The sequence below is a fragment of the Panicum virgatum genome, chromosome 6N (genome assembly GCF_016808335.1).
Source record: "Panicum virgatum strain AP13 chromosome 6N, P.virgatum_v5, whole genome shotgun sequence".
NCBI lineage: Eukaryota > Viridiplantae > Streptophyta > Magnoliopsida > Poales > Poaceae > Panicum > Panicum virgatum.
The window spans coordinates 14,099,999-14,117,302 of NC_053150.1; the positions used below are offsets into that span (position 1 = coordinate 14,099,999).

The 17,304-nt window shown below is 40.0% G+C and overlaps 2 protein-coding genes across 10 annotated transcripts; both read right to left on the minus strand.

Moving 5' to 3' along the window:
* Positions 1–254: 254 nt before the first annotated feature.
* LOC120679361 lies at positions 255–5,212 on the minus strand. Of its 9 annotated transcripts, none has more exons than XM_039960934.1 (15): positions 5,045–5,212; positions 4,444–4,519; positions 3,993–4,036; positions 3,589–3,786; positions 3,277–3,521; positions 2,981–3,199; positions 2,806–2,898; positions 2,614–2,715; positions 2,189–2,526; positions 1,647–1,733; positions 1,473–1,547; positions 1,039–1,104; positions 892–936; positions 568–806; positions 255–482 (listed from the first exon to the last, which is right to left on the minus strand). In XM_039960934.1, the coding sequence occupies exons 4-9, from the start codon at positions 3,776–3,778 to the stop codon at positions 2,221–2,223; spliced, it is 1,155 nt and encodes a 384-aa protein (XP_039816868.1). In that variant the 5' UTR covers positions 3,779–3,786; positions 3,993–4,036; positions 4,444–4,519; positions 5,045–5,212; the 3' UTR covers positions 255–482; positions 568–806; positions 892–936; positions 1,039–1,104; positions 1,473–1,547; positions 1,647–1,733; positions 2,189–2,220. The 9 variants fall into 9 exon arrangements, with proteins under 9 accessions (XP_039816868.1, XP_039816865.1, XP_039816866.1 ...); XM_039960931.1 differs by having other exon boundaries at positions 3,993–4,039; XM_039960932.1 differs by having other exon boundaries at positions 3,993–4,075.
* Positions 5,213–7,918: 2,706 nt separating this feature from the next.
* On the minus strand, positions 7,919–11,481 carry LOC120677942. Its single transcript, XM_039959127.1, has 4 exons — positions 9,056–11,481; positions 8,683–8,982; positions 8,502–8,610; positions 7,919–8,422 (listed from the first exon to the last, which is right to left on the minus strand). The coding sequence occupies exons 1-4, from the start codon at positions 11,479–11,481 to the stop codon at positions 7,919–7,921; spliced, it is 3,339 nt and encodes a 1,112-aa protein (XP_039815061.1).
* Between the last annotated feature and the right edge of the window lie 5,823 nt (positions 11,482–17,304).

Below are 17,304 nucleotides of genomic sequence, written 5' to 3' on the forward strand. Positions count from 1 at the left end.
TCGTAGGCACATTTTTATTACACATCTATAGATATAGACACGTTGTATAGTAACACCATGTTGCGTACTAAGAAAAGTAAAGACGCTTTCATACGTACATTTATATTTCACATGTATTAGTATATTAAGATTCTTTATTTACATTTATAATTCAAATATTATCTTGTTTAAATTTGTCAGGGCAATAATGGAAAAGTAAATAAGCCATGGCATTGCATTTGCAATCAATTCTTTGCCTTCAGAAAACAAGAAACTGAGTAATTCTGGAACCAACTCATCGATTAATTGAAGTACACTGAACAAGACAAATTTGTTCTCAAAGAAACATAGAAAGTAGCAGTATCATACAAATATTTCTAGAATTTTCTGTAACAACTAAAATATATCTATCTTTCGTTGCCCTTTCTTTCTCCTTTCCACTCATGGCTTGAACTTCTTTCCAAGCTGGTTCAGGTATGATTTGAACTCATAACTTTTTTCACCTGCAGTGGGATGGGGTATGATGAATAGCACAATATGTGAAGATATTAGAAATTTGTAAAGAAGTGAACAAAATAGAGAACTTACATGTGATTTGGGCCAAGGAATAATAAAGCCAACAGCATCTATTAGAGTACAAATACTATAGAGTGGTCGAGGTAACTCCTCATCTCCCTTATTTTCAATTCCGTCAACATAAACACCAACAAATTCCGTTCCAAGCATGCTTCCACCAATAACTCGTTTGCTATCAGTAGTCTTAATGTTCCTTTCGCCGCCACTCTCCCTTTGTTTCTCAGTGAAATAAGGTAGACTTCCATTTCACACTAACATTTTGCAAACATGAAGATGTTATATTTGAACCTTTTAACTAATTTCTATTTTAATGAAACAAGACAAACAAATGCATACCGATTCCGATCGGTTCAAACTGGGGGCTTTAACTCTTCGAGATCTCTACAATAGATATAATTTTCATAGTCTAAACATTACATTGCACGAGGAAGTTCAAGCATAATATGTATATGAAACAAATTTGGAAGCATAGCTTAGTCATACCATGTTGGTCTGTATAGTATCAGATCGCAAGTTAGTGCCTGCATCACCCTTATCTGCATGACCCTCCTATATGCATAGCATAGATTAGTTTACCTCAGAGTTAACAAAAATAATTAGTCCAACAGCTACATTAGCCCATATAGCAGCCAATGAGCTAGCAGCATAGATGCAGGGCCATGAAAACAATAGCATAGCAGCCAACCAGTAGCACAACACAGCAGCCAACAAGTTGAAGTTTCTTGTGGTGTGCAGCATAGCATAATAGACAAATAAAGTTATCATTTTCATTTACTTATATGCTGATCTCAGATTATTTTGTGCCATTTGCAATAAAAACTTAGAGGAAAATAGAGCAAGTATATAGTTAAGTGAAGATGCCTGTCTACTTGTTTATGCTATTCCTAATCACTATGATCTGAGTGAGAAAAGCATACCATTGCAATTCTCTGCTCATTTGATAAAGATGTGTGGTCTTCAGTGGCTCCATTATTTATCTGGACAGGTGCTTGCTACAAAGTGCCATCAACCATGTTATATAACATTAGCAAGAACTTAGTAAATTATTTTGGCAGCCAAGTATATTAGAAATAAAGTAGACACCCTATTACCTGCGCATCAATTGATGGAGAGTTGTCATTACCACTTGATTGTTCAGGGCTTTTTTCAGTATCACATTTTGTTTCCATAAGACCATCCTACAATAAATTAAGAAAACCAATGTTTTATTGCTTGCATGTGCTGAACTGATACGCCTATTCTCTGGTGCATGACAAATCAGTTGTAACAGATTAATTGTAGAACCATTACATCACAATTCAGAGAGGAAGGGGATGCTATCAACTCCCTTGTTCAGAAATTAGATGTATAGTTATTGTTCTTGTATTTGGCTAGATAAGAACACAATAGGACTTTATCTTGCTGAAGTTAACTAGTGTTGCATATATGGCTTGAAGCTAGTTCAGTCATGTACATGTTATAGGACAGTAAATGAGGGAGCAAACATGTTAAGAGCAGCAGATTGTAGTCTAACACACCAAATCATGAACACTAGCAGGCAGCATGTAATAGCATGTAGCAACAACTAATTATCACATACTCAAAAAAAAGAATCTGATTTTTGAAAGAGAGAGACGGTCCATTAGATGCTTACTTCATCATCCTCTAGGGCTCCTTCCATTTCATTTATGAAATCCTCTTCTGGAAATTTTTTGACATGAAAGCAAGCCAGTGCTTCATCAGACCAGTCATGTGGTGCATCTTATTCTCCATTGCATTTACTTTCTCTTGGTACCTAATTTCTTCCTCAGTTGGAGTAACAAAGGTTACACCTTGAGAAACTCGCATTTGACTCCAATACTTATCACCATAGTACCCACGTGCTTTTAACTCCTTAGCAACTATCTCATTGAACACCTCATTAAAATCTTGAGCTGAAAGATCACCATTGTTGTTCTCTTTCCTTTTTTGTAATTCCTCAAAAGATGCATCCTATTGAAAAAATAATATATTGGAAGGTCACAGATTGCTAAACTGAATTGCAGATGAAACATAAATGATTAGGAGCAGAAAATGTACCACTAATGTCTCTACTTTGTCAGTAGTGTATCTACCATTCTTTTTTTTATGAGCAACCTCCCACAATTCTAGCCTATGAACCTTTCTTTTCTTTTTGTCTTCCTGCACAAGATTGTAATTGGAGGATCATTTCAAAACTCAACTAGATATGATAGTGAATATAACAAATAACATAGGGTGATTATTTTTCACCATCTCTTTTTTCAGCCTAGCATGGCTTTTTCGCCCTGTTGTGTGGGTATTCTTCTGTTCTTTTGCAGATCGGGAGTTTGTGGCACATAGTTTATGCAAAGATAGAAGAGTCATTAAGCACTATTTTTTATGTTGCTTTGGAATTTGATATTATTGTTCTATAAACTGATATCACCTTATGTGATTCCTGGCACCAAAATCCAACAAGAGCTCTCCATTGATGTTCATTTACAGTTGGTGGTTTCCCTTTTATGATTTCATCTAGAGATCTATCTTCAGGATTGAAATATTGTTTCTTCAACTTAGATTTGTAGGCTCTCCATCTATTGTTAACAGTCCTTAGGATCCAATCCCTTGAGAGCTGTCTAGTTGAGCGAGGGAAGTCAAACTTTTCCTGTACAAGGGAAAGGTTAATGTTAGTGTATGGATGAAACATGGAAGTAGTTTCTTGCACTGGTAAGATAAATTCACCTCAACATCCTTGATTATTTGTTCCTTGTGTGTCTTGAACAGAGCATTGTCCCATCTTTGAATGTGTAAAGGAGCTAATGATGGCTTTTCTGCTATTTGTCCAAGGTGTTGACCAAGAATGGAGGCTGACCTTTCATTTGGGACTCCATTTTCATCAGTCCCAACAATTACCTTTCCTCCTTCTAATTCCAATAGATTTGAAATTGTGAAATCACCTAAAACTTGCCGCACCTCTCCATTTGGCCCTGCATATATGGAAATGTTTGTTTTCACATTGCATTTGAATATGAAAGGAAAAATCATGGAACTTACATATTATCTTAATTGGACTTCGAGGATGGTAGCGTGGCATGCGAGCTAATAAACCATCAATATCAGGAGGACACTGTAAATTTTCATTGTTCTCATTCTCCGCTGAATTGTCATGCTCATCCTCAGCAGGTTCTACATCTTCTACTTCTGGGAGGTTCAAGTTCCTTACTCTTCGAGGCCTTGTTGCCATGATTTTCTCTGCATATACATCGGAGCTCAAGAGAAACATAAATCAGCATTTGATAGTTTAGTCTAACCTGAGTGCACACATATACATACAAGTAACAAATTCAGCCATTCAACAATAGGTTCAATTCAGTGCTAAGGTTAGATTTTCGATCTTTTGATTTTACTTGCAGACTGGTATATAAATTCAGAAACTATACACCTTTAGAAGGCCTTACTTTGCTGGAAGATGACAACCCTTTGGATGATTTACTTGACTACCCTGCTGAAAGATCAAAATTCTATAGATGATTTTCTTGACCTGTGAATTCAGAAGAAATATGCATTTTCCTTGAAATAAAACACTAAAAAAATTGAGAACTCGCTGCATGTTTTATTCTCATTTAGTCTTATTCTCCATACGAGCACATTTCTTGAATTACAATATGGCATGCTATTTTGCAATGATGTGAGCATAGATGGGGAGGGCATGACAATGATATAAATAGAGTTTTGAAATGAAAATGCTATGATGATGAAATAACTCGTAATGCCAAATAGTATGCTAAAAGAATCATTTCAATTTCACAATAAACTATAGTATACTTTCTCTTTATATTCAGGCATAATTCCATAAGCTAGAATGCTAAACCAAGAGCTGTAGGAAGGTGCAAGATCAAAGTGTTGAACCTGATTTAGGAGCAGAACTGCAGGGTCACACTTGACTAACCGAAGTGTGGCTGCTGTGAGGGCATCCTTGACAGTCCTGTGGGACAGATTGAGATAGATTCGAAGGTGACAACATGATCAAGATAGAAACCAAGCTGAGATAGTATGTTTATCTATCTATGCAACAAAAAAGTTATTTCTAAATTATAGAAGAACATTGCGATCCGATCCAAAGAAAATGAAGCCCAATTATGTTTCCATAAAATAAAATACTGCGATGGCTGACGGGCGCGGCGGCGGCGGCCCTGCGCTCGTCGCGCTCCACCGCGGTGGCGACGTCGACGAGGGCCCCTTCGCACCGGCGCAGCAGGAAGGACCCGGAGGCCGCGGACCGATCGCGCCCTCCGGATTGGGCCGCCGCCGTGTCGGCCTCCTCCCTCTTTTCCGAGCCCTCGCAATTTCCGTCCGTCGCAGCGGCTCGGTGCCGCGCTGTTCGCCCTCGGTTTCCCTCTCCCTCTCTCCATCGTGTGGTTCCCTGGCGGCGGGCTCTTTCCCAGCAGCGGAGGTGGGAGGGCAACACAAAAGGAAGAACAGATCACACAAATTGGAGGAGTAGATCAACCTGGGCAATTGAGGGCTGGCCGTCTCTCCCCGCAGCCTGCGCAGATGTACTTCAAATCGTCGATTGCTGTGGTTCGTCGCGGCCACAGGGAGGAGACGCCCGTGTAGTCGCCGTTTCTGAAGTAGCGATGGAGGGGGTGGGGAGATGGGGAGGTAAATACGGAGGGGTGGTTAACTGACCCAATTAATTTGGTCCCTATAAACAGCACATCGATAGGTGATTAGGCGGGAAAGAGAAATGTGTAGCACAAGAATTATGCGGGAAGTACTATTTTGCATAGCAGTTGGCGGGAATAAAATATGGTCATGAGCTTTACTTATTTCTATGCACCTGAGCTTACGTATTTCCATGAGCTTAGATATTTCTAATATATAAACAAAGAATTGCAATTTCCATGAGCTTACATACTTCAAAGCACCTGAAGAATGTTGACAGTTTTGGAATTATTTTTTATGTAAAATTTATGTTTGAACATACTATTGAACATCTATTAAATTTCTAATTTTCCATTAATGTAGAATCCGGAGGAACTTTTAATTTTTTTTCTTTTTAGTAGTCGTATTCATGTTACAATTACGACAAGAAAAGGAATGCTATATGAATATATATCACACCAATTTCCTAAACATAATAGGATGACTTTAACAATGAATATTTTTTTTCCTAAATATATATGAATATATTTTTTCCCCTAACTTTCATGTGTTCTAATTTTTATCTTCAACTTTTTTATTTTTGTCTTAAAATTTTATGCCAAAACATTTATTTCCAATTTCTCTATCTCAAAATCTTTTGCTTCAACATTTTTTGTTCCTAAACTTTTTCTTGTACAAAAATTTTGCATGAAGACACTGTCAGTTTTTGGGAGGATCTTATTGCTGGGAAAATTCACTCTAGTACTTATACCAACCTCTTTCGGTCTGCAATTGACCCTAAAGCCTCTTTCTGGAAACTCAGATCCTCTTCTGATTTGCTTGAATGTTTCAAAATCCCAATGACTAGGCAGGCATACGATGAATTTTGGAACTGCAAGAGGAGCTCTCATCTCTGTCTGATAGCACTGAAGTTGAAAAAGATGTTTGGACCTTTATTTGGGGGCAGCAAAGATTCTCGTCAAGTAAATACTACCACTACCAGTTCCAAAATGTGCAGCCTGAGAGGTCAGTCATTTGGATTTGGAAAACCAAATGTGTTCCCAAGATCAAGTTCTTTGGATGGCTCCTGCTCGTTGACAGACTTAACACAAGGAATATGTTGAAAAGGAGAAAGAAATTCTTGCAGGAAGGCTACCACTGCGTCTTGTGTCAAGACGGAGTGGAAGAGACTGCAGAACATCTTTTCTTTCAGTGCACCTCTGCTGCAAGCTGTTGGTTTGCTTTAGGGATCACTTGGGATGAGCATTCAAATATTCACCAAAAGCTTTACCTTGCAAGAAATGAGTTCAGGCAGCCTTTTTTTATGGACATTTTTCTGATTGGTGCTTGGTGCCTATGGAATGAGGGGAATGACTACATCTTTAAAAACAAGCCACCAAGTATTGTAGCCTAGAAAGCGTCTGTCAAATATACTGTTACAGGTCATCTTATTAGAATCAAGCAATGTTATCATAATTCGATCTTACTGTGGCTATTTGTAGGTTGGGCTGTTTGTAGGTTGGGCTGTTTGTAAGTTTTTTCCTTCCCTGTAAACTTTTTGTCATTTTAATATAGTTGCCGGGGGGCTTTGCCCCACGGTCTTTCGCTCAAAAAAAAATCTTTAATCTTAAGTTGATATCTTGGATTGGTGCTTTGGTGCAGCAAAATCGTATTGTAGTTTGTAATGCAATGTATAAAATCACATTATAGTTTGTATTGGGTCTTAACTAAGCACCAGAAGATAGGTTTAAATAGAAAAATAACTCATCATGTGAAGAATTCATCAAATTTTTTTGCCCGTTAACGGGAATTCATCAAATTTTTTTTTGATAAATAGCCTTTTATGTAGTTTTTTAAGGTGAAAGTATGAATCGACTGCGTTAAAGCCAATGTCTAGCGAGGTCTGCCGGTCCACCAGCATGAGCCACGCGGCCAGCGTGCTTGCGGTCAAGGACGAGCGGCCAGGTGGAGATTAGAAACCAAACATTTGGATCATTTTATTACGTAAAGAAATAAAAATATACTTGAAGATGAACGATCTTAACATTTGAAGCAATTCAGATGCAATTCGTAGCGATCCCACTTGGCAAGTTGGCATACATGAATCAATGCATCAGATTATATACATTAACATGAATTAAGGATCGAATTAAGAAATCACCTATTATAACTAGGAATTAAAAAGAACGACAAAACATATTGTGCTAGACCGTATATTTGAATTCGTATGCAGGATGCCTGGATGAATTAAAAATTGATGAGAAATAAAAAATGTGCCGTCTAGGCCTCGAACTGTGGCTTATGAGTTCCAAGCAAGTAGTAAAGCCATTGCGGTAGATATGCACCTTTGAGTAGTTGGGAACTTGTTTTTTTTTTGAGAGGAAGTTGGGAACTTGTAATATATATATTAGCTCATACCTACTATATATCAGCCCAAGCCCATAAGCCGCATCCTGACCCCTCGTCCAGTCGCCCCCCACATCTCATCTGGTGGGTGTTATAAAGCATGGGTTCACAGTTTATCACTAAGATCAATTCCTTGAGTGATAAAGACAAATGTACTTGTGAGTACATAAAAACGAGGATAATGCAAGGTTAACAATTTATCACCAAGATCAATAAATGTGACACCAAAGATAAGTAACATTTGTAAAGTAATTTTTCCCTTGGAAAAAAATTACAGAAACTCTAAATGGTTGACATGATTTATTGAAATTCCAATTACAATATGGCAGCTTGTTTAATCTGCTTCATCTGGTGACGGTTCAGCACCCATGTCAAAAGTATCTCGTGGGCTAAACTTCACCACTGTGTGCCATGCTTCAGCTTTTGGGTCTTGCACATAAAACACTTGCTGCACTTGTGAAGAAAATACAAAAGGATCATGCTCTAATTTTTCCTCGGTGTGTATTTTTCGAGAAAAATTCACAAGGGTGAATCCAAACTCATCTTGCCGTAGACCAGCTTGATGATGAACATCATACCATTCACATTTGAAAAGCACTACCTTGTAGTCTGCATATGACAACTCAAGTATATCTAATAATCTGCCATAATAGTTGACCCCGTCTTCTGCAATGTTCACTACACCGCTGTTTTGTGTCAAGCGTGCAGCCTCACGGCTCAAACTGTGGAACCTCAATCCATTAATAATATAACCACTGAATTGCACACCACATCTACTTGGTTTTGCAGCCAAAGCTCTGACTTTTGCTGTGACTCCTGTTCCATCTCCTAGAATAACCTGTATATAAGGGAAAAAATCATATACATCCCTTCTATTTATGTCATGTCTAACTAGAAGCAATTTCATATGTACTCACCTTTTGCTCCAACCAGTCAGGAAAGTGATCATCTATCAACTTCTCAATGGCAGAAGGTGTCAAATTAATTGAGGGAACCAATTTCCTTTTCTCGTCATCCAAGAATTCTCTACGAAAATAAGACCAGTGCCATGTCATCAGGTTAGTAAATAGATTAAAACAGGACGAAGGATAAACATACCTGCGGAAATCTTCAAGTTCATCACAATGTCGCAAGACATATCGATGAGCTTGGACAAGAAGCATTTTATCAAGATTGATCCCAGTACGCTTCCCAATTGGTTCACCGGCAGTATCAAACAAGTACATCTCTTTTTTCTCATCAGATGGTTCAGGATTTCTGGATGCCCTTGTAAAACGTGTTGTTCCTTCTAAAAATCTAGAACAAAAGGTTAGGCACTCCTCCATGCAATATCCTTCCGCGATTGATCCTTCTGGGTGAGCTCTATTTTTCACAAGTGCCTTCAACCGAACAAAATATCTAAATGCAATATGGTCAAATGTAAGTTGTAAGAAATAAAAAATGATAGTTGAAATAAAAGGCAGCTGCATACCTCTCCATGGGGTACATCCACCGATACTGAACAGGGCCACCCAATTTAACTTCTTCTACCAAGTGCACCATCAGATGCACACTCACAGTAAAGAATGATGGCACAAAAATTCTCTCCATATCACAGAGTGTCATCACAATACTCTCCTGAAGCTTATCTAGCTCAGACAAATCTACCACCTTGGAGCACAACATCTTGAAGAAATTTGCTAATTGAACAACTATTTTCATAACCTCTTTGCTGGGGTAACATGATCGAAACGCCACTGGAAGAATATCTTGTAGTAACACATGATCATCATGACTCTTTAGTCCATTCAATGTACAATCTTTCATATTCACACACCTAGAAATATTTGATGCATAGCCATCAGGGGTTCGGAGATTTTGTATTACTGAGCAAAGAATCTCCTTTTGTGCTCTAGTCATGGTAAACGGTGCATCAGGAATTGATTTCTTTCCTTCACTATCTACAATAGGATGAAGATTCTCTCGAACTCCAAGTTGAACTAAATCAAGACGTGCATTAAGGCCATCCTTTGTTTTACCAAGAATATCCAGTAATGTACCGATAAAGTTCTCACACACATTTTTCTCTAAATGCATTACATCAAGATTGTGTCTTAGTTTGTTGTGTTCCCAGTATGGTAGCTTAAAGAAAATTGACCTCTTTTTCAACCAATCCTCTGGCTTCTTCTCCTTACCACTGCTCCCTTTTGTTTGGTTCTTTTTTTCTCCACTACTACGCTTGCGTTTCTTAACACTCTCAACTTCCACATCCTTGTTGGACTGCTTCGTTGTGGGTACCTTTTTTCCTAACACAAACTCTTTGCCTTCCAACATTCCCAATACAGTAGTGCCACTCATTGTTTCTGGTGCAAGTCCAGTCTCAACCGTGCCATCAAACAATTTCCTTTGCCTTCGGTATTGGTGATGTTGTGGCAGCCATCGACGATGGCCCATATAGCACATCTTATTACCTTTCTTCAGGTGAAACGATTTTGTCGCTGGACCACAAGAAGGACATGCATATGTACCACCTGTGCTCCATCCATATAGGTAAGCTAATGCAGGAAAGTCATTTATAGTCCACAATAGTGCAGCTTGGAGAGGAAATTTCTTTTCTGACGAGGCATCAAATGTTTCCACTCCCTTCCACAACTCTAAGAGCTCATCGATCAAAGGCTCCAAATATACATCAACATCATTACCTGGAGAATTTGGTCCAGGGATGATCATTGACAACATTAAAGATGTTTGCTTCATGCAGATCCAAGGTGGTAGGTTGTAGGGAACGAGCATTACTGGCCATGTACTGTGCTTCAGATTCTTGTTCCCAAAAGGGTTAAATCCATCACTTGCAAGACCAAGACGTACATTTCGAGCATCATTAGCAAAATCATGTCTATCATCAAAGTCTTTCCAAGCTTCACCATCTGCAGGATGTCGTAGTTTTCCATCCCTTACACGACCCTCTTCATGCCATCTCATGTCATCTGAAGTTATGGTGGTTGAAAATAACCTTTGGATCCTAGGTATTAGTGGAAAATAACGCAACACTTTTGCCGGTCTTCTTTTCTCCTTCCGCTTACCTTTAGAGGCCTTCTCATCAACTTTCCAACGAGAGCTCTGGCACACATGACAAAAATCATTTTTTGCAAAATCACCTCGAAAAAGTATGCAATCCTTGGGGCAAGCATGGATTTTCACATAATCAAGACCTAGCTCACTGATGATTTTCTTCACTTGATAATATGTCTTAGGAAGATTTGCTTCAGGAGGTAGGGAAGCAGATAGTAGGCCCATTAGAGCTGTAAATGATTCTTGTGACCAGCCATGTAAGCACTTCATGTGATATAAGTGGACCAAAAATGACAGCCTAGAATATTTACATCCAGGGTATAACCTTGTGTGTGCATCCTTCAAAAACCTCGCATATATATTCTGGTCCTTCCCAGATGCATCACCTTCTGCTGCATTCACATAATCCTCGAACACATTATGTTCCGTATCTGCATATCCTGACTGAAAATCATCTACTCCCCCTTCTGACATAGTTGCAGCCATCCCAAGTGCAGCCTGTAACAATTCTTGCATGCTATCTGATTCACCATGCTGATCATCTTGTACCGGACCTGAAGTACCCAAAATTCCAGTAATATTTGGTACATCAACAAATGGATCTATTGGTCTTTCATAATTCTCACCATGATGAACCCAGGTAGTATAACCTTGAAGAATACCATCACATCTCAAATGCGTCCTAACTTCATCTAGACTCAGGTTTAATCTATTTCTGCATCTTTTGCATGGACAAAGTATCTCACTATCTTGTGGAATGTCGCGGTAAGCAAAAGCCAAAAATTGTTCAAAACCATCTTCATATGCAGTGTCCCGTTTTGCTTTTCTCATCCAACTTCGGTCCATCACACTATATAAGATAACCCATGCAGATTAAATAAAAGGGAAAATTAGTTTTGTAGCACCGAAAGATCGCGACTTCCGTAAAATACCATCGAAAACTTGAGCCCCCGTAAAATACCACCAAAAAATTCAACCATTACCTGTATATAGCATTCTGTTAGATTTTGGTTGGAACTCTGTTAACTTGGACAAAAATGCCCCAAACCGTTATTTCACCTATCTTTCTCGTTTGTTGCAATTTCCATTGAATCATTACTGATTACTGACATACCCAATGCATACTAAAATCGGTCCAGATCTGATCCCAAATCCATTTGCCATCTACTACCAACCTAGAGGAACCATGTGCAAGAACAGAGATGAGGAGGATTTGATGCTTACCCTTCGGGAACCTCAGATGAATGCATCGGTAGGCTCTGGTCATCGGCGAGCACCACTGGTCATCACGCACGCCCCTTCACGCCCCTTCACGCACGCCCCTTCACGCACGCCCCTTCGTCAGGTGGCCGGCGCAGGAGGAGGCCGGGGCGGCGCAGTCGCGGCCCGGGGCCGAGGCGGTGTCTGGAGGGGCGGCGCAGTCGCGGGAGTGGGAAGGGGCGGCGCCGGTGCAACGCTCCTGGAGGGGAGGGGCAGCGCAGTCGCTGGAGGGGGCCGGGGTGGAGCCGGTGCAACAGAGCTGGAGGGGAGGCGGGGCGGCGCCCGTGAGGAGCAGGAGCAGAACAGAAATGAACCAGAGGATAGAGGCGGCTAGCCGGCTAGGATAATGTTGGTATGGCAGGGGCATATAAGTCATTTCGTGTTTGGATTTTGAGCTCAAAACAGACGAAACAAATCCTTCAGTGAAGAAAATCTAACGGAATGCTATATACAGGTAACGGTTGAAGTTTTCAGTGGTATTTTACGGAGGCTCAAGCTTTCAATGATATTTTACGGAAGTCGCAATTTTTTAGTGCTATAGAACCAATTTTCCCTAAATAAAAACAATCAGCTGTAATTTCTAACACAAATTTCTCACAGGGATGAATATTTATTGAAGTTGATATTCAATATTCAAACAAAAAAAAAGAATTCTAAGTTATTGTTGCTATAGGAGAAACAAAAATAGAATCCAAAACCCTCTAATAGCTATCCTCAATCAGGAGATGACACCAGCATGGCAAACACTTGAACAGTACTTGATCCAATAAAATTGACTTGTGCCTTCATTAGGGATTGAGTTTCAACACTATTATCTCTACTGCCAGTTCTAAAATTTATCTTTCTATATACATAAACCGTATGTACCTAATCAACATCGATTCAAAACAAAACCCATTTGTACTCTCTACAAGATTCAGAGTCGTGTATGGGACAATACTGCGGTGGGATCAAGGGAGAGGGAGGATTACTTGGAGCTCGACCTGCAGCGCTGGAGCCTAGATAGGGAGCCTCGATGGAGGATTACTTGGAGCTTGACCTGCCGCATTGGAGCCTGGACAGGGAGCCTAGATGGAGGATTACTTGGACCTTGACCTGCCGCACTGGAGCCTAGACAGGGAGCCTCGATGGAGGATTACTTGGACTTGACCTGCCGTGCTGGAGCCTGGACAGGGAACCTTGATGGAGGATTACTTTGGAGTCCGATCTGCCGCAAGAGGTTGGATACAGAGCCTCAAGGGGCGTGCGCCATTGTGGATTGTGGTGGCGGCGCTCCTCTGCGTGGATTTGGGACGGCGATGATCTACCTGGGCCCAAGTATTGGAGGCGCACACTTTTGGATATATAAATAATTGTAGACAACATTTACACAAGATATGCCGTGGAACAATGGTTTGCAGCATCTTTTAGCCATGAAGGCCATGGTTCGATTCTTTGCTGTAGCAAAAAAAATATTTCCCTTTCTAGAATTTTTCTCTTTTTCAATATGATGATGTTCGATTCTTTTGTGTAGCAAAATTATTTTCCCTCTCTTGAATTTTGCTCTTTTCAATCTGCTATTTAGAAAAATTTACTTATCAGTCTACTAAAATTACATCGTGCAATGGTTTGGCTCTAGAGTTTGAGCATAGAGGTCAGAGTTTAATTCCATATTGGAGCATAATTTATTATTATTTGTAAGGGATGTTTTTATAAACTTTATTATTTTAATCTAAAGGTGATATAAAAGAAAAAAATTTGATTTTTTCAGCCTTCACTATTTATTCCAAGTGGTAATATGATCAGGCTAGCCCGGTGCACCTATAAAAGAGCAGTAACTGATCGCAACCTCAGATCGTGCAGGACTACTACTGCTAGCTTCCTAGAGAGCTCCAACCAGCCAGGAGGGGCGATGGTGCCTATTCGCAGGCAATGAGCACCGAAACGCGATCACGGTGCTGGAGTTTAAGCTCTGGCTGAAGCAGTTCAACACCGACGGGCGCATCAGCCGGAAGGAGCTCCGGGAGGCCATCTGCCGCTGCGGCACGTGGTTGTCCAGTCTGCGGGCGCGGTTCGCCTTGCGGCACGCCGACCGCAACCGCAAAGATGTGTCTACATACTACTCACATTTGAAAACATGTCTAAATTTGTATCAATTTGACACGATTTTACAATTATGTCAAAAAACCATCTTTACATGGATACAGACAAATGTATGATACACTTTATAATGTGTCTATAGGTTAAGAACGCTAGAAGTGTGTCTAACTCCGTGTCATTTTGAGACGATTTCAAATAGCATGTTAAGAAATGTGTTAACAGCACTATTGACACTATAAGCATGTTTAATATCGTGACAATTTCACACGTTTTCGAAAATGTTTCATGAAACGTATTTACGAGCCGACGTAGAGACGCTTTGAAGTGGTGTTACTACTATAATGTATCTACAGGGGGGGTTTTCTAGTAGTGACTGGAGAGGATCATGGCACTTCAAGATGAGCTTGCTGCCGAAAAGGCAAAGAAGAAGGCAATTCAGCGCGCACTTGAAGCTGCGGCCAAGATGGCGAGAGGCAGAAACATCTAGGTTGACCAAGGCCGTAGTGGAGGCGGCTGCTATTTTGTATGCCTGATTTTGTCTGAACTTGTGTGACTAGATGGAGGAAACATATTGGTAGAATGTCGTAGGTTGACCTAGCCTATACTGGTTGAGGCACACTGCTTTTGTCTGTCCTTGTGTGCCTGCTAATATATATGTTATGTGAAGGAGACACTGAATTTGTGTGACTGCTAATATATATATATATATATATATATATATATATATATATATATATATATATATATATATATATATATGTGTGTGTGTGTGTGTGTGTGTGTGTTATGTGATCTCTAAAAATGAACTGTGTGTTCTGTGTTATGTGCTTCTGTGATTTTGTGAACTCTGGGAATGAACTCTGTGTATATATATGTTATGGGAATGCAGGAGAAATGTGAACTCTGGGAATGAACTCTGTGATTTACTGGAGAACATGTCTGGAGAGCACTCCACATCATATATTACAAATGGATTCAAAATTTACCAATCCACATCATATATTACAAATGGATTCAAATTTCACCAATCCACATCATATATTACAAAGGTAATTCAAATTTCACCAATCCACACCATATATTACAAGGTCATTCAAATTTCACCAATCCACACCAATATATTACAAATGGATTCAAATTTCACCAATCCACATACATCAAACTTGCTTTTTCCTTGCTTTACAAACATTGATTGTTTCTTGATGGTCGCTTCGCAAGTATGGTGTTTTATCATTTGCCAAGAGTTGGGGCCTGTATGGCATGTCAAATGACGGAATTTCGTCAAATTGGTTGTATTCCTCCTCCTCAACGACATTTTTAACCCCAACTATCCATCTTTTTCCAGGCATAACCACATACCAGTTCTTCTTTGCAAGGTCGGGTACATAGAACACTTGCTGCACATCCTTAGCGAAGACAAACGGTTCATCTTTGTAACCAAAGGCTCGTAGTTCAACACTAACAAACCCATATTTTTCCTTGGTCACACCTTTCTTCCCATTGACCAATCGACACTGAAACAGGGCTACCTTCAATCCAACATAGTCAAGCTCCCATATCTCCTCTATCTGACCATAATATGTGTCTGTCTCCATGTCGTTGTCGATGGCATCTACACACACACCACTATTTTGGTAGATGCTCTTGCTATCCTGGGCTATGGTGTAGAAAGTGTATCCATTGATATCATATGCTTGGTATGTTGTAATAGTGAATAATGGCCCCGCTGCTAGTTTTCTTATCAAATTATCGGTTATAGCAGCACTAGCTTTCTGGACATAATCTCGGAGCCAAGTGTTAAAGGCTTGCATGTGCTTCTTTGCAACCCAAGCCTCATTACGATTAGGATTACCTTCACGTAGGTGTCGCAAGTTCTCATTGACATAAGGTGTCACTACGTCGGTCTGTTGAGGCATGATGAAATGAGCCTTGTTGAAGGAATCTTGACCCGGTGTGATTGACTTTTTGCCCAAGGTCCCAACACCTGCAAGCCTACCTTCATGCCGTGAATGAGGCACACCAATGGGGTTTTGGGGGTCCATATAACCCATGGCCCAGTCCATTGCTTCGATGGTACCATAGCCACGAACCATGGCTCCCTCTCTTGAAATGATCGAACCCACACTTAGGGCAATTGTCAAGGTCCTCATACTCCCCACAAAACAACACACAGCTGTTCTTACATGCATGGATTGTTTCAACCTCTAAGCAAAAAGGACAGATTATCTTCTTAGCCTCATAGACAGACTCGGCCACTTGGTTTCCCTCTGGTAGCATGTCTCTTAGCAGATCCAATAGTTGTTTGAAACTTTTGTCGGTCCAACCATGACTTGCCTTCAGCTGCAAAAGTTTGAGATCACCAGAAAGATGAGAATACTTGTGACAACCAGGGTACAGGGGTTTCTTTGAATCTTTGACGAAATGTTTCAGCCTCGATAATTCTGAAGATGTGTACAGACCCTGAAACTCAACATCTCTCAACATTTGATCAATATTGTCCACACGAGGCAGCAAATCATCATCGTTGAAACCCGTAACCTCTTGGTCAGTCATATCCTCAGGACGCATCACGCTGGGTGGGAATGCTTCATATTCCTCAAAGTTGTTGCCACATTCTTCTTCCCCTATAATAATGACAAATCAATGAGTTAAGCCATTAACAATGAGAAATCAATGAGTTAAGTCAATAGGCACTCGATTCACCTTCGTTAAGGGCTTCAGCATGGTGTCGACGTGCCCCTTCAGCATGGTGTCATGATTCACCTTTGTTAAGGCATCCTTCTTCAACCTCATTAAGCCCTTCCTCACCATGCTAGTTCCAACACGTGTAATTCTCTTTGAATCCACGTGTGATCAAATGATGAAAAATGTTGTCCCGTTGTCCAAACTTCTTCTGGTTGAGACAATCAACATAGGGGAAACATATTGTGGGGACACCCCGATCTCTCATGTCTGCCTCTGCTTGAGCTAGGAAACCATTGACCCCACTTAGGAATGTCTCCCAAACTCGGGACTGTCTATACATCCAAGTCCGATCAGCTGCCATCTACAAGTTCAACAAAAAAAATATTTTGAAACAAATAATATATCATCATAATCTAATATCAAGAGGAGAAGGGATAGCATGCATTTTCATAGTATTATCACCATGTAGATTACACACAAGAATTGTGGTGCTGGGTAGCTTTACAACAAAAATATGATCATTATTCCTCAATATTTGTTCCAAGTTTATTTGATTCAGTCGAAACAAGAATTTTCCATTAGCATTTTCACCATGATATGATAATTGTTCCAATTTTCCTCAATATTACAACAAAAATATGATAA

What these genes read in the sequence shown, in the direction of transcription:
- LOC120679361 (XM_039960928.1), bottom strand. Translation starts at nt 3,817, where the DNA reads ATGTTTCTCTTGAGCTCCGATGTATATGCAGAGAAAATCATGGCAACA. An exon ending in GGTGCCAGGAATCACATAAG is followed by an intron (nt 2,899 to 2,980) that starts GTGATATCAGTT and finishes CTATCTTTGCAT; the next exon opens with AAACTATGTGCCACAAACTC. An exon ending in ACAAAGTAGAGACATTAGTG is followed by an intron (nt 2,527 to 2,613) that starts GTACATTTTCTG and finishes TTTTTTCAATAG; the next exon opens with GATGCATCTTTTGAGGAATT.
- LOC120677942 (XM_039959127.1), bottom strand. Translation starts at nt 11,481, where the DNA reads ATGGACCGAAGTTGGATGAGAAAAGCAAAACGGGACACTGCATATGAA. An exon ending in TGGATGTACCCCATGGAGAG is followed by an intron (nt 8,983 to 9,055) that starts GTATGCAGCTGC and finishes TATTGCATTTAG; the next exon opens with ATATTTTGTTCGGTTGAAGG. An exon ending in CTGACTGGTTGGAGCAAAAG is followed by an intron (nt 8,423 to 8,501) that starts GTGAGTACATAT and finishes CCTTATATACAG; the next exon opens with GTTATTCTAGGAGATGGAAC.